General features: G+C 51.8%; 1 protein-coding gene across 2 annotated transcripts in view; it reads left to right on the top strand.

Moving 5' to 3' along the window:
• Positions 1 to 25,347, top strand: part of LOC140410306 (upstream stimulatory factor 1-like) — a 154,120-nt gene that overhangs the window by 114,052 nt on the left and 14,721 nt on the right. For both annotated transcript variants that reach the window (XM_072498287.1, XM_072498288.1), the window contains exons 8-9: positions 22,340 to 22,398; positions 23,315 to 23,409. In XM_072498287.1, coding sequence (XP_072354388.1) covers positions 22,340 to 22,398; positions 23,315 to 23,409 — 154 coding nt within the window. The remainder of the gene's footprint in view (positions 1 to 22,339; positions 22,399 to 23,314; positions 23,410 to 25,347) is intronic.

The following is a 25,347-nucleotide window of genomic DNA, read 5'->3' as shown; positions in this document are numbered from 1 at the left end:
TGACTCTCTCAATCTCACTCACTCACTCTCTCTCACTCACTCTCACTCTCTCACTCACACTCTCACTCTCTCATTCTCACTCTCTCACTCACTCTCCTCACTCTCACTCTCTCACTCACACTCTCACTCTCTCACTCACACTCTCACTCTCTCATTCTCACTCTCTCACTCACTCTGACTCTCTCAATCTCACTCACTCACTCTCTCTCACTCACTCTCACTCTCTCACTCACTCTCACTCTGACTCTCTCAATCTCACTCACTCACTCACTCTCACTCTCTCACTCACTCTCACTCTCTCACTCACTCTCACTCTCTCACTCACTCTCTCACTCACTCTCACATTCTCACTCTCTCACTCACTCTCTCACTCACACTCACTCTCTCACTCTCACTCTCTCATTCTCACTCTCACACTCTCTCTCACTCTCTCACTCACACTCTCTCACTCTCTCACACTCTCACACTCTCATTCTCTCACTCTCACAGACTCTCACTCTCACTCAATCTCTCACTCTCTCACACTCACTCACTCTCTAACTCTCTCACTCACTCACACACTGACTCTCACACACTCTCACTCTCACTCACACTCTCTCAGTCTCACTCACTCTCGCTCACTCGCTCTCACTCTCACTCACTCTCACTCTCTCACATACTCTCTCACTCTCTCACTCACTCTCACTCACACACACTCTCTCACTCTCTCTCACACACTCTTTCACTCACTCTCTCACTCACACACTCTCTCCCTCTCTCACTCTCTCATTCTCTCACTGTCTCACTCTCTCTCACTCGCTCTCTCACTCTCACACACTCACTCTCACTCTCTCACACACTCTCTCACTCACTCTCTCACTCACACACACTCTCCCACTCTCTCACTCTCTCTCATTCTCTCACTCTCTCAGTCTCTTACTCTTTCATTCTCTCACTCTCTCACTCACTCTCTCACTCACTCTCTCACTCACACTCACTCTCTCACTCTCACTCTCTCACTCTCACACTCTCATTCTCTCACTCTCACAGACTCTCACTCTCACTCAATCTCTCACTCTCTCACACTCACTCACTCTCTAACTCTCTCACTCACTCACACACTGACTCTCACACACTCTCACTCTCACTCACACTCTCTCAGTCTCTTACTCTTTCATTCTCTCACTCTCTCACTCTCACTCACTCACTCTCACACACTCACTCTCTCACACACTCACTCTCACTCACTCACTCTCTCTCACACTCTCTCACTCACTCACTCTCACACTTTCACACTCACTCTCACTCACTGTCTCTCACTCTCTCTCACTCTCTCTCACTCTCACTCTCTCTCACTCTCTCACACTCTCTCACACTCTCTCACACTCACTCTCTCACACTCTCTCACTCACTCACACACTCACTCTCTTACTCTCACTCACTCTCTCTCTCACTCTCACTCGCACTCTCTTACTCTCTCACTCACTTAGTCACTCTTCACTCACACTTACTCACACTCGTGGGCTCCTTCACTCTCTCATGCACTCACGCACACTCCCACTCACTCACACACCCACTCACACACACCCACTAGCTCATACACCCACTAGCTCACACACCCACTCACTCACACACCCACTCACTCACACACCCGCTCACTCACACACCCGCTCACACACACTCGCCCGCACACTCATCACACACCCGTTCACACGCACACCCGCTCGCACACACACACTCACTCACACACACACTCATTCACACACCCGCTCACACACACAACCCACTCACACACACTCACTCACACACCCGCTCACTCACACACCCGCTCACTCACACACCCACTCACTCACACACCTGCTCACAGACACTCACTCACACACCCACTCACTCACACACACTCACACACCCACTCACTCACACACCCGCTCACTCACACTCACTTGCACACCCGCTCACTCACACACCCACTTACTCACACACCCACTCACTCACACACCCGCTCACAGACACTCACTCACTCACTCACACTCACTCACACACCCGCTCACACACCCACTCACTCACACACCCGCTCACAGACACTCACTCACACTCACTCACACACCCGCTCACACACCCGCTCACTCACACACACTCACACACCCACTCACTCACACACCCGCTCACTCACAGTCACTCACACACCCGCTCACTCACACACCCACTCACTCACTCTCCCTCCCTCTCATGCTCTCCCTCACTCACTCATGCGGTCACACTCCTGCACTCCCTCAGGCACTCACTCTGACTCTCATGCACGGACTCACAGTGACTGACTGATTCACTCACTCACACTGCTCACCCATTGTCACTCTCAGTCACGCACTCACTCAAAAACACACAATCTCAGATATACACACACTCATATATACCCTCACTGTCACTCACTCATTCACACCCGCTCACACACCCACTCACTTACACACCCGCTCACTCACACACCCGCTCACACACACTCGCTCGCACACTCACTCACACACCCGCTCACACACACACCCGCTCGCACACACACACTCACTCACACACACACTCACTCACACACCCGCTCACACACACAACCCACTCACACACACTCACTCACACACCCGCTCACTCACACACCCGCCCACTCACACACCCGCTCACAGACACTCACTCACACACCCGCTCACTCACACACCCACTCACTCACACACCCGCTCACTCACACTCACTTGCACACCCGCTCACTCACACACCCACTTACTCACACACCCACTCACTCACACACCTGCTCACAGACACTCACTCACTCACTCACACTCACTCACACACCCGCTCACTCACACACCCACTCACTCACACACCCGCTCACAGACACTCACTCACACTCACTCACACACCCGCTCACACACCCGCTCACTCACACACCCGCTCACTCACACACCCACTCACTCACAGACCCGCTCACAGACACTCACTCACACACCCGCTCACACACCCGCTCACTCACACGCCCGCTCACTCACACGCCCGCTCACTCACAGTCACTCACACACCCGCTCACTCACACACCCACTCACTCACACACCCGCTCACTCACACACCCACTCACTCACTCTCCCTCCCTCTCATGCTCTCCCTCACTCACTCATGCGGTCACACTCCTGCACTCCCTCAGGCACTCACTCTGACTCTCATGCACGGACTCACAGTGACTGACTGATTCACTCACTCACACTGCTCACCCATTGTCACTCTCAGTCACGCACTCACTCAAAAACACACAATCTCAGATATACACACACTCATATATACCCTCACTGTCACTCACTCATTCACACCCGCTCACACACCCACTCACTCACACACCCACTCACACACACCCGCTCACAGACACTCACTCGCACACCCGCTCACACACCCGCTCACTCACACACCCACTCACTCACACACCCGCTCACACACCCACTCACTCACACACCCACTCACTCACACACCCGCTCACTCACACACCCGCTCACTCACACACCACTCATGCACTCACTCTCACTCACTCACACTCTCACTCACACTTAATTATTCACACTCACTCACTCTCATGCATTCACTCTCACTCACTTTCTTTCACGCACTCTCACTCCCTCACATGTACTTACTCAGTCACTCATAGTCACGCACTCACTCACTCACTCACTCACTCCGTCCTCAATCACTCATATACAAATTCACTTGCACTCACACGCACTCCCTTACTCACTCACTCACTTATGTACACACACTTACTCACGCACGCACTGTCACTGACTCATATATGCACACTCATACACAAACACTCTCCAGCATTCACTCATACTCATTGATACTCACTCTCTCACTCACGCACTTACTCATAAACACTCACTCATACACACATTCTCTCACACACACTCTCAAACTTATGCCCCCTGCTGACTGATCCCTCCACCCTGGGCCAGAGTGCTTGCCCGTCCACTCTATCCCGTAACAAAATAACGCAAAATCTCCCTGAGCAAGATATATACAAGGCAAGATGGTATATTTACATAGCTTTATACACTGGCTCTTGGCCGCACGTACCGTTTCCCCCCCACCCTCCATGCTATCTCCCGCTCGTTCATCCCCTCAAACAATCTCTCGTTCCCCCCCCCCCCAGGGTTGCTGCTGCTGCTGACCGACCTTCCTCTAACGCTCCGCGAGATAGTTTAGGAACGGTTGCCATCGCCTGTAGAACCCCTGCGCAGACCCTCTCAAAGCAAACTTAATTCTCTCCAATTTTATGAACCCAGCCATATCATTTATCCAGGCTTCCAGGCTGGGGGGCTTCGCCTCCTTCCACAGTAGCAAGATCCTTCGCCGGGCTGCTAGGGACGCAAAGGCCAGAATTCCGGCCTCTTTCGCCTCCTGCACTCCCGGCTCATCCACTACTCCAAATATTGCTAGTCCCCAGCTTGGCTTGACCCGAACTTTCACCACCTGAGATATTGCTCCCGCCACACCTCTCCAGAACCCCTCCAGTGCCGGGCATGACCAAAACATATGGACATGGTTCGCCGGGCTCCCTGAACATCTTTCACATCTATCCTCTACCCCAAAGAACCTACTCAGCCTCGCCCTCGTCAAATGCGCTCTGTGGACCACCTTAAATTGTATCAGACTGAGCCTGGCACACGAGGAGGAGGAATTAACCCTACCTAGGGCATCAGCCCACAGACCTTCCTCGATCTCCTCCCCCAACTCCTCCTCCCATTTACCCTTCAACTCTTCTACCAGCGCTTCCCCCTCTTCTTTCAACTCCTGGTGTATTTCCGACACCTTGCCCTCCCCGACCCATACACCCGAGATCACCCTATCTTGAACTTCTTGTGCCGGGAGCAACGGGAATTCCCTCACCTGTCGCCTCACAAAAGCCCTCACCTGCATATATCTAAATGCATTTCCCGGGGGTAACTCGAACTTCTCCTCCAGTGCCTCTAGGCTCGCATATGTCCCGTCAATGAACAGGTCCCCCATTCTTCTTATCCCTGCCTGATGCCAGCCTTGGAACCCCCCGTCCATCTTCCCCGGGACAAACCGGTGGTTACCCCTGATCGGGGACCACACCAATGCTCCCATTGCACCCCTGTGCCTTCTCCACTGGCCCCAGATCCTTAGTGTTGCCGCCACCACTGGGCTTGTGGTGTATTTTGTCGGCGAGAGCGGCAGCGGTGCCGTTACCAACGCCCCCAGGCTCATTCCTTTACAGGACGCCATCTCCATCCTCTTCCATGCCGCCCCCTCTCCCTCCATAACCCACTTACGGATCATCGCCACGTTTGCTGCCCAGTAGTAGCTCCCTAGGTTTGGCAAAGCCAACCCTCCTCGGTCCCTGTTGCGTTCCAAGAACCCTCTCCTAACCCTCGGGGTCTTATTTGCCCACACATACCCCATAATACTCCTACCTACTCTCTTGAAAAAGCCCTTGGTGATCACGATGGGGAGGCACTGAAACACGAACAAAAACCTCGGAAGGACCACCATTTTGACCGACTGCACCCTACCCGCCAACGAGAGCGGGAGCATGTCCCATCTTTTAAAATCCTCCTCCATTTGCTCCACCACCCTCGTCAAATTCAGTTTATGTAGGGCCCCCCAACTTCTGGCTATCTGGATCTCCAGATACCGAAAACTCCTCTCCGTGCTCCTCAGCGGTAGGTCCCCTATCCCTCTTTCTTGGTCCCCTGCCTGTAATACAAAAAGCTCACTCTTCTCTACATTAAGCTTGTAGCCCGAGAACTCTCCAAACTCCTTCAGAGTCTGCATGACCTCCACCATCCCCTCCATTGGGTCCGCCACGTATAGCAGCAGGTAATCCGCATATAGCGATACCCGATGCTCCTCTCCCCCGCGGACTATCCCCCTCCATTTCTGAGACTCCCTAAGTGATATGGCCAAGGGTTCGATCGCCAATGCAAACAACAGGGGGGACAGGGGGCACCCCTGTCACGTCCCTCGGTACAGCCGAAAGTACTCCGACCTCCGCCGGTTCGCCACTACACTCGCCACGGGGGCGCTGTAAAGGAGCTTAACCCATCTAATAAACCCTCCCCCGAACACAAACCTGCGCAATACCTCCCAGAGGTATTCCCACTCTACTCGGTCAAAGGCTTTTTCCGCGTCCATAGCTGCCACTATCTCCGCCTCTCCCTCCTGCGATGTCATCATTATCACGTTTAAGAGCCGCCGCACATTGGTATTTAATACCTGCCCTTTACAAATCCCGTTTGGTCCTCGTGAATCACCCCCGGGACACAGTCCTCAATCCTAGTGGCCAGTACCTTCGCCAATAGCTTAGCATCCACATTGAGGAGCGAGATCGGCCTGTACGATCCACATTGCAGTGGATCCTTGTCTCGCTTTAGAATCAAGGAGATTGTCGCCTCCGACATTGTCTGGGGCAGGGTTCCCTCCTCTCTTGCCTCGTTGAAGGTCCTCACTAGTAGCGGGGCCAGCAGGTCCACATATTTTCTATAGAACTCCACCGGGAACCCATCCGGCCCCGGGGCCTTCCCCGCCTGCATGCTCCCCAAACCCTTACTCAACTCCTCCAACCCAATTGGTGCCCCCAATCCAACCGCCTCCTGCTCCTCCACCCTCGGGAACCCCAGCTGGTCCAGGAATCACCTCATCCCCCCTTCCCCACCCTGGGGGCTGGTATCTGTACAGCTCTTCATAGAAATCCTTGAATACCTTATTTATTTTCGTTGCACTTCGAACCGTGTGCATCCCCTTCTATCTTTGATTCTCCCTATTTCCCTCGCTGCCGCCCTCTTACGGAGCTGGTGCGCTTGCATCCGACTAGCCTTTTCCCCGTACTCGTAAGTCGCCCCTTGCGCCTTCCTCCACTGTGCCTCCGCCTTGCCCGTGGTCAGCAGGTCAAACTCCGTCTGGAGCCGTCGCCTTTCCCCAAGTAATCTTTCCTCCGGGGCCTCTGCGTATCTCCTGTCCACTCGCAAGATCTCCCCCAATAACCTCTCCCTTTCCATTCCCTCTATCTTCTCCCTATGACCCCTGATGGAGATCAGCTCTCCCCTGATCACCGCCTTCAACGCCTCCCATACCACCCCCACTCGCACCTCCCTGTTGTCGTTGGCCTCCAAGTACCTTTCAATACACCCCCTCACCTTCCCACACACCACCTCATCTGCCAACAGTCCCACATCCAACCGCCACAGCGGGCGTTGGTCCCTCTCCTCTCCCAGCCCCACTTCCACCCAGTGCGGGGCATGGTCCGAAACGGCTATGGCCAAATACTCCGTCCCCCCCACTCTTGGGATGAGCGCCCTGCCCACGCACGTGGGAGAAAAAAGAAAATTCCCTGGCCTGCGGTCTTGCAAACCTCCATGGGTCCACTCCCCCCATCTGATCCATAAACCCCCTGAGCACCTTGGCCGCTGCCGGCCTCCTTCCCGTCCTTGATCTGGAGCGGTCCAGTGCTGGGTCCAGCACCGTATTGAAGTCCCCTCCCATTATTAGTCCTCCTACCTCCAGGTCCGGAATGCGCCCCAACATGCGCTTCATGAATCCTGCATCATCCTACTTCGGGGCGTATACATTTACCAACACCACCCACGTCCCTTGCAACCTACCGCTCACCATCACATATCTCCCTCCATTATCCGCTACGATAGTCTTGGCCTCAAATGACACATGCTTTCCCACCAGAATTGCCACCCCTCTATTTTTTGCGTCCAATCCCGAGTGAAATACCTGTCCTACCCATCCCTTTCTTAACCTGACCTGGTCCGCCACCTTCAGGTGTGTCTCTTGGAGCATTGCCACATCTGCCTTCAGTCCCTTCAAGTACGCGAACACTCGAGCCCGCTTCACCGGCCCATTCAGGCCCCTCACGTTCCACGTTATCAGCCGGATTGGAGGGACTCTAACCCCCCCCCCGCCGACTAGCCATCTCATTTTCTGGGCCAGTCTCTTGTCCACGTCTCCCTCACTCTCCAGTCCCCCAGCCGGGGGACCCCCGTCCCAGCCACCTCTTCTGTGTCCCGTTCTCTTTCGGCCAGTGCAGCAGCAACCCTTTCCCCCCCCCCCCCCTTCCCCCCCTCCCTCCTCTCCCCCCCTCCCTCCTCTCCCCCCCTTCCCCCCCCCCTAGATCCCCGTCTAGCTTTTTTGCTCCCCCCATATCCCTCCTGTAAGTCAGCTGACACCTGTTGACCCCGGCTTCCCCCGCCATCCCTTTGACCCCCCCCCCCCGTGTGGGAATCTCCCAATCAATGTACATTCCTTTGTTCCCCTTCCCGCCTTTCTTGCCGCGCGCGGGAAAGACAACCCCGTGCTTCCCAAAGCCTGCCCCGCCCCCCATGGCGCAGCTCCTGTCGTGGCCTTGTCCCTCTCCCCCAGCCCATATAGCATTTCCTGCGCGTGGTTGACCCCCTATGTACAACAACCATCATACCTCAACCCTCAAACACCCCCCTCCCACACAAACCCTCAATTAGAGTCCAATTTTTCAGCTAGCCCTCTTAAGGTGTTTCGAAGTAGTGGTGTTGGCCATTATGTGTAACCCACAGTCGCGCTGGCTGCAGCATTCCAAATTTCACCCCTTTCCGGTGCAGCACCGCTTTGGCCCGGTTGAAACCCGCTCTCCACTTAGTGACCTCCGCACTCCAGTCCGGGTATATTCTGATCTCCGCATTGTCCCACTTGCTGCTCCGTTCCTTCTTGGCCCATTTCAGGACCCTCCCTCTGTCTGTAAACCGGTGAAATCTCACCACCATCGCCCTTGGCGGCTCTTTTGCCTTGGGCTTCCTCGCCAGCACTCAGTGCGCCCCATCCAGCTCCAGCAATCCCGGGGGGGCCTCCGCACCCATCAGCGTCCCGATCATTGTGCCCACATATGCCGCGGCATCGGCCCCCTCCACTCCTTCTGGGAGACCCAGGATCCTCAAGTTGTTTCTCCTTGATCTGTTCTCCAGGTCTTCGAGTCTTCCTGCCCACGTCCTGTGCAGCGCCTCGTGCCGCTCCACTCTCTCCGCCAGGCCCACGAGCTCATCGTCGTTCTCACTCACTTTTTCCTGGATCTCCTGAATCTTCACCTCTTGGGCTTTCTGGGTTGCTCCAAGTTTTTCCACCATTGCCAGTATAGGCGCCACCATCTCCTTACGCAGCTCCTCGAAGCAGCACTTGATGAACTCTTTCATCTCCTCTCTCTCCGTGGACGCCGCCATTTTTCTTTTTTCTTCTTTCTTTTCCCGCTGCTCCAGGGCCGCTTTTTTCGCCGTTTTGCTGCGGGTCCGATCCATGCAGGTTTGTAGGGGACCTTTCTCCTTCCTTCCCCACGGGTTGTTTTTTTAAAAAAGTGCCGTTGGGGCTCCGTTAGCGGGCCCAAAAGTCCGTTTTCGCGGGAGCTGCTGAATCGCGCAGCTTAGCTCCGCATCGCCGCAACCCGCACCCCTCAAAACCTTGTATACCTCTATCAGGTTACCCCTCAAACTCCGTCGTTCTAATGAAAACAGTCCGAGTCTATTCAGCCTCTCCGCATAGCTAACACCCGCCAGACCAGGCAACATCCTGGGAAACCTCCTCTGCACCCTCTCCAAGGCCTCCACATCATTCTGGTAGTGTGGCGACCAGAATTCTGCGCAATATTCCAAGTGCGGCCTTACCAAGGTTCTTTACAATTGTAGCACGACTTGCCAGTTTTTATACTCGATGCCCCGTCCAATGAAGGTAAGCATTCCGCATGCTTTTTTGACTACCTTGTCCATGTGTTGTCACTTTCAGAAATATGTGGACCTGCACGCCCAGATCTCTCTGACTTTTTATATTCCTAAGAGTTTTGTCATTTACGGTATATTTCCCCTCAATGTTCGACCTACCAAAATGCATTACCTCACATCTGTCCAGATTAAACTCCATTTGTCATTTCTCTGCCCAAGTCTCCCACCTATCTCTGTCCTACTGTAACCTCTGACAGTCCTCCACACAACCTGCCACTCCACCAACCTTGGTGTCATCCCCGAACTTACTAATCAGACCAGCTACATTTTCCAATAAATTGTTTATGAACACCACAAACAACAGTATCCCAGCACAGATCCCTGTGGAACACCACTCGTCACAACCTTCCATTCAGAAAAACACCCTTCTACTGCTACCCTTTGCCTTCTGTGACCGAGCCAGTTCTGTATCCACCTTACCACCTCACCTCTGATTCTGCATGACATCACCTTTTGTACCAGTCGGCCATGAGGCACCTTGTCAAAGGCTTTATTGAAGTCCATGTAAACAACATCCACCGCCCTCCCCTCATCAATCACCTTTGTCGCTTCCTCAAAAAACTCGATCAAGTTAGTGAGGCACGACCTCCCCTTCGCAAAACCATGCTGTCTATCGCTAATGAATCCATTTGTTTCCAAATGGGTATAAATCCTATCCTTGAGAATTCTCTCCAATAATTTACCTGCTACCAACATAAGGCTCACCAGCCTATAGTCTTCTGGATTATCCCTGCTGCCTTTCTTAAACAGCGGTACCACATTAGCTATTCTCCAGTCCTCTGGGATCTCACCTGTAGCCAATGAGGATACAAAGATGTCAATCAAGGCCCCAGCAATTTCCTCCCTTGCTTCCCTCAGTATTCTGGGGTAAATCCCATCCGGCCCAGGAGACTTATCTGCCTTAATGTCTTTTAAAACACCCAATACTCCCTTCTTTTCAATGTCAACATGACCCAGACTGTCCCCACACTCTACCCAAGAATCATCTTCAACAAAGCCCTTTTCCTTGGTGAACACTGATGCAAAGTACTCATTTAGTACCTTGCCCATTTCCTCTGGCTCAACACATAGATTCCCCCCATAAAGACAGTGGTCCAATCCTTTCCCTGGCCACCCTCTTGCTTTTTACATATGAATGGCCAATATACCCAACCTGCACATCTTTGGGTTGTGGGGGTGAGACCCACGCAGGCACGGGGAGAATGTGCAAACTCCACACGGACAGTGACCCAGAGCCGGGATTGAACCCGGGTCCTCAGCGCCGTGACACTGCAGTGCTAACCACTGCGTCACAGTGCTGCCCTCTAAGTGCTGTATCGAACTGCTTCTGGAAAACATACAATGTTTGGCCTGAACTACTTCCTGTGGTAACGGGTTCCACAGGCCGCCCACTCTCTGGGTGAAGAAATGTCTCTTCATCTCCGTCCCAAATGGTCGACCCTGTCTCCTCAGACTGTGGCCCCTGGTTCAGGGCACATCCACCATCGGGACATCCTTCCTGCATCCACCCTGTCCAGTCCTGTTAGAATTTTATAGGTTTCTATGAGATCCCCCCACCCCCCTCATTATTCTAAACTCCAGCGAATACAATCTCTCCTCATACGTCAGTCCCGCCATCCCAGGAATCAGTCTGGTGAACCTTCGCTGCACTCCCTTGGGAGCAAGAACATCCTTCCTCAGAGAAGGAGACCAAAACTGCGCACAATATTCCAAGCGTGGCCTCACCAAGTTCCTGTATAATTGCAGCAAGACACCCCAGCTCCTGTACTCGAATCCTCTCGCAATGAAGACCAGCATACCATTTGTCTTCTTTACCGCCTGCTGTACCTGCATGCTTACCTTCAGTGGCTGGTGTACGAGGACACCCAGGTCTTGTTGCACATTCCCCTCCTAATTTATGGCCATTCAGATAATAGTCTGTCTTCTCGATTTTGCTACCAAAGTGGATAACCTCGCATTTATCCAAATTATACTGCATCTGCCATGCATTTGCCCACTCGCTCAACTTGTCCAAATCACACTGAAGGATCTCTGCATCCTCCTCACAGCTCACCCTGCCACCCAACATGGTGTCATCCCAAATTTGGAGATATTACATTTTGTTCTCTCATTGAAATCATTAATATATATTGTGAATAGCAGGGCTCCCAGCACCGATCCCTGCGGTACCCCACTAGTCACTGCCTGCTAATTTTGAAAAGATCCGCTAATTCCTACACTTTGTTTCCTCTTTGCCAACCGGTTTTCTATCCATCTCAATGCTCTACCCCTAATCCCATGTGCTTTAATTTTACACGCTAATCTCTTATGCGGGACTGTGTCAAAAGCCTTTTGAAAGTCCAAATATACCACATCCATTGGCTGCCTTTCGTCAACTCCACTAGTTACACCCTCGAAGAATTCCAGTAGGTTTGTCAAGCATGATTTCCCCTTCATAAATCCATGCTGACTCTGTCCGATCATGCCACTGGTTCCCAAGTGCTCAACTATAAAGGATGGGATTTAACTAAATGGGAACCAAGTCCCATCGCGAGCACGTTTAGCTGTGTCTTTCCTGGCACTTGAGCACCAAGAAACACAGCGCTATAAAACAGCACTCGCATTGGGTAGGGGGCTTCAGCGGGGAATGCACGGCCGAGGCCGCACATAGCCCCATTTTTTGCACTGAGGAGCTCGCCGGCACTCCTCAGTATAGTCCCCATCTCTGGAGCCCCCGAGGTGAGGTGACCCCTGACACCCCCCCAAAGCCCCAACACACCCGGCCCCTCCGCATCCCCACTCCTCCCTCTCCGCCAACTTATATGCACACACACACACTCATATATACACATCAACTCATATACACTCATATGCACAGAGGCACTCACACATGCACTCATATACACGCATACACTCATGCACACACACACATTCATACACATTCACATACTCATGCTCACTCTTATACACACTCATTCATATACACACACTCATATAACAGACATTCATATCTATACGCACTCATGCACACAGGCACTCATGCATACACATGCACACATTCATACATATTCACACATTCATACACACTCACTCGTGTACACACTCACTCATATATACACTCATGCACACTGGCACTCACACACACACTCATACACACATACTCATATACACGTACACACTCATATGTACACACTCATATACACGCACATACTCATGTATACACACACATCCACACTCATAGTCATATACACACACTCGTATACACACACTCGCATACACACTCATATACACATGTACTCATAGAAACAGTCATACACACACTCATATGTACTCACACACACTCGTATACACACACTCATATACACATGTACTCATATACACACACACTCATACACACAGTCATATACAACACTCATATGTACTCACACTTGTATACACACACACACACTTGTATATATACAGAACACTCATACACATGTACACACACGTATATACACATACACACACACTTCCATATGTACACACAAAGTATATACAGTAACACACAGTACTATATAAAAATGTGTGTCTATATATATATATATATATATATACATACACACAGGTATTCATATATACACACACACTCACGTATTCATATGCACATACACACATACACAGTCACACTCTCACGCACATTATATACACACACTCATAGGGACACACGCACATACTCAGAGGGCGGAATTTAATGGAAACATTTCTAAGTTCATTAGTTTCAGGTTTTTCAGGGAGTTCCCGCCAGCTCTGCCGGAGGGTTTTCCACCGCTATCCAATGTCACTGAGTCACTTTTCTGGGCCCTGGGGAGTTTCTCACCGGTTTAGCCAATATTTGGAATTGTTTTCAGTCCTGGGGAACTGAACTCAGAGGTCGGGCGGCCATTTTGAAAGGGTGCCCCGATCTCTAAGTTGTTTGTGAGTCCCCCACTCTCCCCACCCATGGGCAATGTCAGCCCCACACACATGGATACTACCCCAGACCCCCAAGTGAGGACACCCCGCTGTGGAGTCCCCCCTCTTCAGGCCCCCCCAAGCTCCCTTGCAGGCCCTCTCCCCCTCCCCCACGCTCCTCAAGGACCCCCACCAGTCACACCCCCCAACCTCCCAGAGGTACCTACTTACCTGCCACACAGCTCCCCACCCTTCAAAGTCCCCTCCAACCTCCCTCATGGGCTCGGCCTTCCTCAGGCCCTGACACTTGGCAATGCCACCCAGGCACGCTTGCATTGCCGCCCAGGCAGTGCTTCTGCCAGCTTGGCATTGCCACCCACGCACCGTGACAAGGGGAGGGCCAGGGGGCTACCTGCACATCCTGACCACCCAAGGCTCTCCGCTGTCCCGGGAGACCCCCTCGGGTGCGTTCCACCTGGTCCACATTTGTTTGGACGAGTACTGAACGGTGCCCAGCTGCAGCCTGCCTGGGGAGGCTGGTAGATCCCGGCTCAGCTCGCCGAAGTAGGTTTAAACCCTACTTAGGGGCACGTCGTTTGGCCACGCCCCATTTTGGACAGGATTCCGGTGCCTTGCAGAATGTTTTCTTTATAACTTTAGAGTACCCAATTCCTTTTTTCTAATTCAGGGGCAATTTAGCGCGGCCAATCCACCTACCCTGCACATCTTTGGGTTGTGGGGGTGAAACCCACGCAGACTCGGGGAGAATGTGCAAACTCCACACGGACAGTGACCCGGAGCCGGGATCGAACCTGGGACCACGGCGCCGTGAGACAGCAGGGATAACTACTGCGCCACCGTGCTGCCCTTCCTCGCGAAAGTTGGGTAGATCCTGCAAGGCGTGAAGATTAGGGAAGCCTGTGGGAGACCTCTCTCTCTCTCTCTCTCTCGAGCGCAACATGGCCGATAGACACACACACTGTCTCACACACATACACACAAACACATGGACACAAACTCATATGCACACGCACACTGTCACACACACACTGTCACTCACACACTGTCACACACACACTGTCACACACACTGTCACACACACTGTCACACACACACTCACACACACACTGTCACACACACTGTCACACACACACTCACACACTGTCACACGCACACTGTCACACACACATTGTCACACACACACTGTCACATACACTGTCACACGCACACTGTCACACACACACTGTCACACACACTGTCACACACTGTCATTCACACACTCTCACACACACACACTGTCACACACACACTCACACACACACACACACACTGACACACACACACTGTCACACACACACTGTCACACACACTGTCACACACACACTGTCACACACACACTGTCACACACACACACACACTGTCACACACACACTGTCACACACACACTGTCACACACACACGCTGTCATACACACTGTCACACACACACTCACTCACAAACACTGTCACACACACACTCACACACACACTGTCACTCACACACTGTCACACACACACACTGTCTCACACACACACTGTCACTCACACACTGTCACACTCACACACTGTCACACACACACACTGTCACACACTCACTGTCCTTCACACACTCACACACACACTGTCACATACACACTGTCATTCACACATTCACACACACACACTGTCACACACACACTCACACACACACTGTCACACACACACACTGTCTCACACACTCTGCCACACACACACTGTCACACGCACACACACACACACTGTCACACACACACTGTCACACACACACTGTCACATACACACACTGTCATTCACACACTCACACACACACTCACACACATACTGTCACACACACACTGTCTCACACACACACTGTCACACACACACTGTCATTCACACACTCACTGTCATTCACACACTCACACACACACTCACATACACACAGGCTCACACACTGTCACACACACACTGTCACACACACACTGTCACACACACACTGTCACTCACACACTGTCACACACACACACTGTCACTCACACACTGTCACACTCACACACTCACACACACACACTGTCACACACTCACTGTCCTTCACACACTCACACACACACTGTCACATACACACTGTCATTCACACACACACACTGTGACACACACACTCACACACACACTGTCACACACACACACTGTCTCACACACTCTGCCACACACACACTGTCACACGCACTCTCACACGCACACTCACACACACACTGTCACACACACTGTCACTCACACTGTCACACACACTGTCACACACACACTCATACACACTGTCAAACACACACTGTCACACACACACTGTCACATACACACACTGTGATTCACACACTCACACACACACTGTCACACACACACTGTCTCACACACACACTGTCACACACACACACTGTCATTCACACACTCACTGTCATTCACACACACACACTCACATACACACAGGCTCACACACTGTCACACACACACTGTCACTCACACACTGTCACACACACTGTCACACACACACACTGTCACACGCACACACTGTCACACACACACTTACATACACTGTCACACACACACTGTCGCACACACACAGTCATTCACACACTCACACACACACACTGTCACACAGACACTGACACACACACTGTCACACACACACTGTCACACACACACTGTCATTCACACACTGTCACACACACACTGTCACACACACACACAGTCACACACACTATCACACACACTGTCACACACACTCACTCACACACTGTCACACACACACTATCACTCACACAATGTCACACACACACTGTCTCACACACACACACACTGTCACACACACACTGTCACACACACTCACACACAAACAGTCACTCACACACACACACACACACACACACTGTCACACTATCACACACACACTGTCACACACACTGTCACACACACAGTGTCACACACACACTGTCTCACACACTCACACACACTGTCACACACACTCTGTCACACACACACACACTGTCAGACACACTGTCACACTCACGCACACACTGTCTCACACACTCACACACACTGTCACACACACGCTGTCATTCACACACATTGTCACACACACACTGTCACATACACTGTCACACACTGTCATTCACACACTCACGCACACACACACTGTCACACACACACTCACTCACACACACACTGTCACACACACACACACTGTCACACACACACTCACTCACACACACACTGTCACACACACACTGTCACACACTCACACACACACTGTCACACACACACTGTCACACACACTCACACACACACACTGTCACACACACACTGTCACACACACTGTCACACACACTGTCATTCACACACTGTCACTCACACACTCTGTCACACAGACACACACTGTCACACACACTGCCACACACACACTGTCACATGCACACACTGTCACACACACTGTCACACACACACTGTCACACACACACACACACGCAGTCACTCACACACTGTCTCACACACACACTGTCACTCACACACAGTCACACACACACACAGTCACACGCACACACTGTCTCTCACACACACACTGTCACACAGACACTGTCATTCACACTCACACACTGTCACTCACACTGTCACACACACACTGTCACACACACTGTCTCACAAACACACTGTCAGACACACAGTCACACACACACTCACTCACACACTGTCACACACACATTGTCTCACGCACACACTGTCACACACACTGTCTCTCGCACAGACTGTCACTCACACACTGTCACACACACTGTCTGGCACACACACTGTCACACACACACTGTCATTCACACACACACACACTGTCATTCACACACTGTCACACACACTCACACACACACTGTCACACACACACTGTCATTCACACACACACACTGTCACTCACACACACACACACTGTCACACACACACACTGCCACACACACACTGCCACACACACACTGCCACACACACTTTCACACACACATTGTCACTCACACTGTCACACACACTGTCACACACTGTCTCACAAACACACTGTCACACACACACTCACTCACACACTCACACACACACTGTCACACACACACACACTGTCACACACACACTCACTCACACACACACTGTCACACACACACTGTCACACACACTCACACACACACTGTCACACACACACTGTCACACACACTCACACACACACACTGTCACACACACACTGTCACACACACTGTCACACACACACATGGTCATACACACTGTCACACACACACTCACTCACACAAACACTGTCACACACACACTGTCACACTCACACACTGTCACACACACACACTGTCTCACACACACTGTCACTCACACACTGTCACACTCACACACTGTCACACACACACACTGTCACACACACTCACACACACACACTCACGCACTCACTGTCCTTCACACACTCACACACACACTGTCACACACACACTGTCATTCACACACTCACACACACACTCACACACACACTGTCACACACACACTGTCACACACACACACTGTCATTCACACACTCACTGTCATTCACACACTCACATACACACAGGCTCACACACTGTCACACACACACTGTCACACACACACTGTCACACACACACTGTCACTCACACACTGTCACTCACACACTGTCACATACACACACTGTCACATACACACACTGTCACACACACACACACTGTCACACACACACACTGTCACACACACACTCACACACACACTGTCACACACACACACTGTCACACACACTGCCACACACCCACTGTCACACACACTCTCACACTCACACACACACTGTCACACACACTGTCACTCACACTCTGTCACTCACACTGTCACACACACTGTCACACACACACTCACACACACTGTCAAACACACACTGTCACACACACACACTGTCATTCACACACACACACACACTCACACACACACTGTCACACACACACTGTCACACACACACTGTCACACACACACACTGTCATTCACACACTCACTGTCATTCACACACTCACACACACACTCACATACACACAGGCTCACACACTGTCACACACACACTGTCACACACACACTGTCACTCACACACTGTCACATACACACACTGTCACACACACACACACTGTCACATACACTCACATACACACTGTTACATACACTGTCACACACACACTGTCGCACACACACAGTCATTCACACACTGACACACACACACTGTCACACACACTGTCACACAGACACTGACACACACACTGTCACACACACACTGTCACACACACACTGTCATTCACACACTGTCACACACACACTGACACACACACACTGTCACACACACACACTATCACTCACACAATGTCACACACACACTGTCTCACACACACACTGTCACACACACACTGTCACACACACACAAACAGGCACACACACACTCACACACACTGTCACACACTGTCACACACAGTGTCACACACACACTGTCTCACACACGGTCACACACACTGTCTCACACACTGTCACACACACTCTGTCACACACACACACACACTGTCAGACACACACTGTCACACACACACTGTCACACTCGCGCACACACTGTCTCACACACTCACAAACACTCTCACACACACGCTGTCATTCACACACTGTCACTCACACACATACACTCACACACACTGTCCCACACACACTGTCTCTCACACACACTGTCGCACACACACTGTCATTCACACACTGTCACTCACACACTCTGTCACACAGACACAAACTGTCACACACACTGCCACACACACACTGTCACATGCACACACTGTCACACACACTGTCACACACACACTGTCACACACACACACACACGCAGTCACTCACACACTGTCTCACACACACACTGTCACTCACACACAGTCACACACACACACAGTCACACGCACACACTGTCTCTCACACACACACTGTCACACAGACACACTGTCATTCACACTCACACACTGTCACTCACACTGTCACACACACACTGTCACACACACTGTCTCACAAACACACTGTCAGACACACAGTCACACACACACTCACTCACACACTGTCACACACACATTGTCTCACGCACACACTGTCACACACACTGTCTCTCGCACAGACTGTCACTCACACACTGTCACACACACTGTCTGGCACACACACTGTCACACACACACTGTCATTCACACACACACACACTGTCATTCACACACTGTCACACACACTCACACACACACTGTCATTCACACACACACACTGTCACTCACACACACACACTGTCACACACACACACTGCCACACACACACTGCCACACACACACTGCCACACACACACTGCCACACACACTTTCACACACACATTGTCACTCACACACTGTCACACAGACACACTGTCATTCACACTCACACACACACTGTCACTCACACTGTCACACACACTGTCACACACTGTCTCACAAACACACTGTCAGACACACAGTCACACACACACTCACTCACACACTGTCACACACACTGTCACACACACATTGTCTCACGCACACACTGTCACACACACTGTCTCTCGCACAGACTGTCACTCACACACTGTCACACACACTGTCTGGCACACACACTGTCACACACACACTGTCATTCACACACACACTGTCACTCACACACACACACACTGTCACACACACACACTGCCACACACACACTGCCACACACACACTGTCACACACACACTCACACACACTTTCACACACTCACTGTCACTCACACACTGTCACACACACTGTCACACACACACTTTCACACACACACTGTCACTCACACTGTCACACACACTGTCTCACACACACACTGTCACACACATTGTCACACACACATTGTCTCACGCACACACTGTCACACACACTGTCTCTCGCACAGACTGTCACACACACTGTCACACACACTCACACACATACACACTGTCACACACACACTGTCACACACACACACTGCCACACACACACTGTCACTCACACACTGTCACACACACACTGTTACATACATTCACACACACACTGTCGCACACACACTGTCACACACACACTGTCATTCACACACACACACACACTGTCACACACACACACACAGTCACACACACTGTCTCACACACACACTGTCACACACACTCACACACACACACTGTCACTCACACACTGTCACACATACACTGTCACTCACACACACACTGTCACACACACTGTCACACACACACTGTCACTCACACACACACTGTCACACACACACACTGTCACACACACTGTCACATGCACTCTGTCACACACACACACACACTGTCACACACACACTGTCAGGCACACACACTGTCACACACACTGTCTCACACACTGTCACACACACTGTCACTCACACACTGTCACACACACACTCACTGTTACACACACAGTGTCACTTGCACACTGTCACACACACACACTGTCACACACACTCTGCCACACACACTCACACACACACTCACACACACACTGCCACACACACACACTGTCACACACACACTGTTACTCACACACTGTCGCACGCTGTCACACACACACTGTCTCACACACACTCACTCACACACATCACACAGACTGTCAGACACACTCAGACACACGCTGTCTCAAACACACTGCCACACTGTCACACACCCACTGTCATTCACACACACACACACTGTCACTCACACACTGTCACACACACTGTCTCACACACACACAGTCACTCACACTGTCACACACACACAGGCACACACACTGTCACACACACACTGTTACTCACACACTGTCACTCACACACTGTCACACACTGTCTGGCACACTCACTGTCACACACACACTGTCACACACACACTGTCACACACACACACTGCCACACACACACTGTCACTCACACACTGTCACACACACTGTCTGGCACACACACTGTCACACACACACTGTCACTCACACACTGTCTGGCACACACACTGACACACACACACTGTCACACACACACACACACTGTCACACACACACTGTCACACACACACTGTCACTCACACACTGTCACACACACACTGTCACTCACACACTGTCTGGCACACACACTGTCACACACACACTGTCTGGCACACACACTGACACACACACACTGTCACACACACACACACACACTGTCACACACACACACACACACACTGTCACACACACACTGTCACACACACACACAGTCACTCACACTGTCACACACACACTGTCACTCACACACATCACGCCAATTTTCGGATCATCTGCAAACGTACTGATCAACCCTCCTACATTCATTTCTAAATCATTTACATAAACCACAAACAGCAAGGGCCCCAACACTGATCCCTGCGGACCCCAGTGGACAGGCTTCCAGTCTCTCTCTCTCAGTCCCTCTCTCTTTTTGTCTCTCTCTCTGTGTATCTCCCTCTGTCTTTCCCCCTCCCCATATCACTCGTGTTCACATTCTGTTTCTCTTTCTATCTTTCAGAAAGTTGGAAAGTCCTCGAGTTGCGAGAGATGATAAGAGGCGAGCACAGCACAATGAGGGTAAGTCAGCATTATTAGCCTCCCTTCAGTCTCTCAGACGCAGTGTTCACCAGTCACCTGCTTTGCAGGCGGGTGGGACTGGGAAAGCTCTGCTGGTGCCCTTCATGTCACCCCCCCCCCCCCCCCCCACCCCCGATCCTGGCTGTGATTGTACCAGGGGAGGGTACGAGGCCTGGGCAGCCCGCCTTCCCACTCCCTAATTGAGGCCACTTCCTGCCAGGCTGCAACTGCGATGTTGGCGGGCAGAGGTTAGGGACGGAGGGGGCAAGCCGAGTACTTTTACTGACTGGGTTGCCTCCCTCACAGGCCACCTTACCCAAATGGAGAGTCTCCTCCCACCCACGGCCCCTGCTGACTGCTCTCCAGTATTAAGCTTGTCTGCTGATGCTGGCATCACGGCAGCATGGTGGTTAGCACTGTGGCTTCACAGCTCCAGGGTCCCCGGTTCGATTCCCGGCTTGGGTCTCTGTCTGTGCGGAGTCTGCACGTTCTCGCCGTGTCTGCGTGGGTTTCCTCCGGGTGCTCCGGTTTATTCCCACAGTCCAAAGATGTGCAGGTTAGGTGGATTGTCCAAGGGCTGGTGCAGACCCAATCGGCTAAAATGTACTGCACTGTAAATTCTATGATTCTTGCTGGTACAGGATGCAATCCCCGCAGTAGCCACCGCCACTCCCAGTGGCGCTACAGGGCTGCAAAGCTGTCAGTCAATCAGATGGGGACAGCCATTCGGGGATGGGTGGGCACTTGCTGATCTCTTCGGTGACGGCCCAGGATATCCTGCCATCCGAAAAACCATAAGTACACCCGACCCGCCAAACTGTGGGACTGATTCCTCACCCGCCCCACCCCTCCCACCTCAAACTGTGGGACTTGTTGGCTGTTCTTGCTCTGACACCCTCTCTCTCTGTCATTCCAGTGGAGAGACGCAGAAGAGATAAGATCAATAACTGGATTGTGCAGCTGTCGAAGATTATTCCGGATTGCTGTGTAGACAGTTCGAAAACAGGCCAGGTGAGTGCATCCCTCAACCTGATTTATCGGTGGTTAAGGGAGGCACTGGAGAAATGCGGTCAACAATATCACTAAATCACGCTCCACTTATCAAACCCCTTCCCATTGACTCCCACTGTCCACAAACCCAATGGACCCAAACCCCTTCCCATTCACTCTCACTGTCCACAAACCCAATGGACCCAAATCCCTTCCCACTCACTCCCACTGTACACAATCCCAATGTACCGAAACCCCTTCCCGTTCACTCCCAGGGTACACAATCCCAATGGATCCAAACCCCTTCCCACTCACTCCCACTGTACACAATCCCAATGGACCAAACCCCTTCCCATTCAGTCCCACTGTCCACAAACCCAATGGACCCAAACGCCTTCCCATTCACTCTCACTGTCCACAAACCCAATGGACCCAAATCCTTTCCCACTCACTCCCACTGTACACAATCCCAATGTACCGAAACCCCTTCCCGTTCACTCCCAGGGTACACAATCCCAATGGATCCAAACCCCTTCCCACTCACTCCCACTGTACACAATCCCAATGGACCAAACCCCTTCCCATTCACTCCCACTGTACACAATCCCAATGGACCAAACCCCTTCCCATTCAGTCCCACTGTACACAATCCCAATGGATCCAAACCCCTTCCCATTCAGTCCCCTGCACACAATCCCAATAGACCCAAACCCCTTCCCATTCACACCCACTGTACACAATCCCAATGAACCCAAACCCCTTCCCATTCACTCCCAGGGTACACAATCCCAATGGACCCAAACACCTTCCCATTCCCTGCCACTGTACACAACCCCAATGGATCCCGAACCCCTTTGCATTCACTCCCACTGTACACAATCCCAATGGACCCAAACCCCCTTCCAAATCACTCCCACAGTACACAATCCCAATGGAACCAAACCACTTCCCATTCACTCCCACTGTACACAATCCCAATGGACCCAAACCCCTTCCCACTGTACACAATCCCAATGGACCCAAACCCTTCCCATTCACTCCCATTGTACATAATTCCAATGGACCAAACCCCTTCCCATTCACTCCCACTGTCCACAAACCCAATGGACCCAAACCCCTTCCCATTCACTCCCACAGTCCCAATGGACCCAAACCCCTTCCCATTCACTCCCACTGTAAACAATCCCAATGGACCCAAACCCCTTCCCATTCATTCCCACAGACAACAAAACCAATGGTCCCAAATCCCTTCCCATTCACTCCCACTGTACACGATCCCAATGGACCCAAACCCCTTCCCATTCACTCCCACAGTCCACAAACCCAATGGTCCCAAATCCCTTCCCATTCACTCCCACTGTACACAATCCCAATGTACCGAAACCCCATCCCGTTCACTCCCAGGGTACACAATCCCAATGGATCCAAACCCCTTCCCACTCACTCCCACTGTACACAATCCCAATGGACCAAACCCCTTCCCATTCAGTCCCACTGTCCCCAATCCAAATGGACCCAAACCCCTTCTCATTCACTCCCACTGTATACAATCCCAATGGACCGAAACCCATTCCCATTCACTCCCACTGTCCATAAACCCAATGGACCCAAATCCCTTCCCATTCACTCCCACTGTACACAATCCCAATGTACCAAAACCCCTTCCCGTTCACTCCCAGGGTACACAATCCCAATGGACCCAAACCACTTCCCATTCCCTGCCACTGTACACAATCCCAGTGGATCCCGAACCCCTTCGCATTCACTCCCACTGAACACAATCTCAATGGACCCAAACCCCCTTCCAAATCACTCCCACTGTACACAATCCCAATGGAACCAAACCCCTTCCCATTCACTCCCACTGTACACAATCCCAATGGACCCAAACCCCTTCCCACTGTACACAATCCCAATGGACCCAAACCCTTCCCATTCACTCCCACTGTACATAATTCC

Source organism: Scyliorhinus torazame, chromosome 4 (genome assembly GCF_047496885.1).
Source record: "Scyliorhinus torazame isolate Kashiwa2021f chromosome 4, sScyTor2.1, whole genome shotgun sequence".
Classification (NCBI taxonomy): domain Eukaryota; kingdom Metazoa; phylum Chordata; class Chondrichthyes; order Carcharhiniformes; family Scyliorhinidae; genus Scyliorhinus; species Scyliorhinus torazame.
The sequence above is the reverse complement of the archived record's forward strand: the minus strand, read 5'-3'. Positions and strand labels throughout refer to the sequence as shown.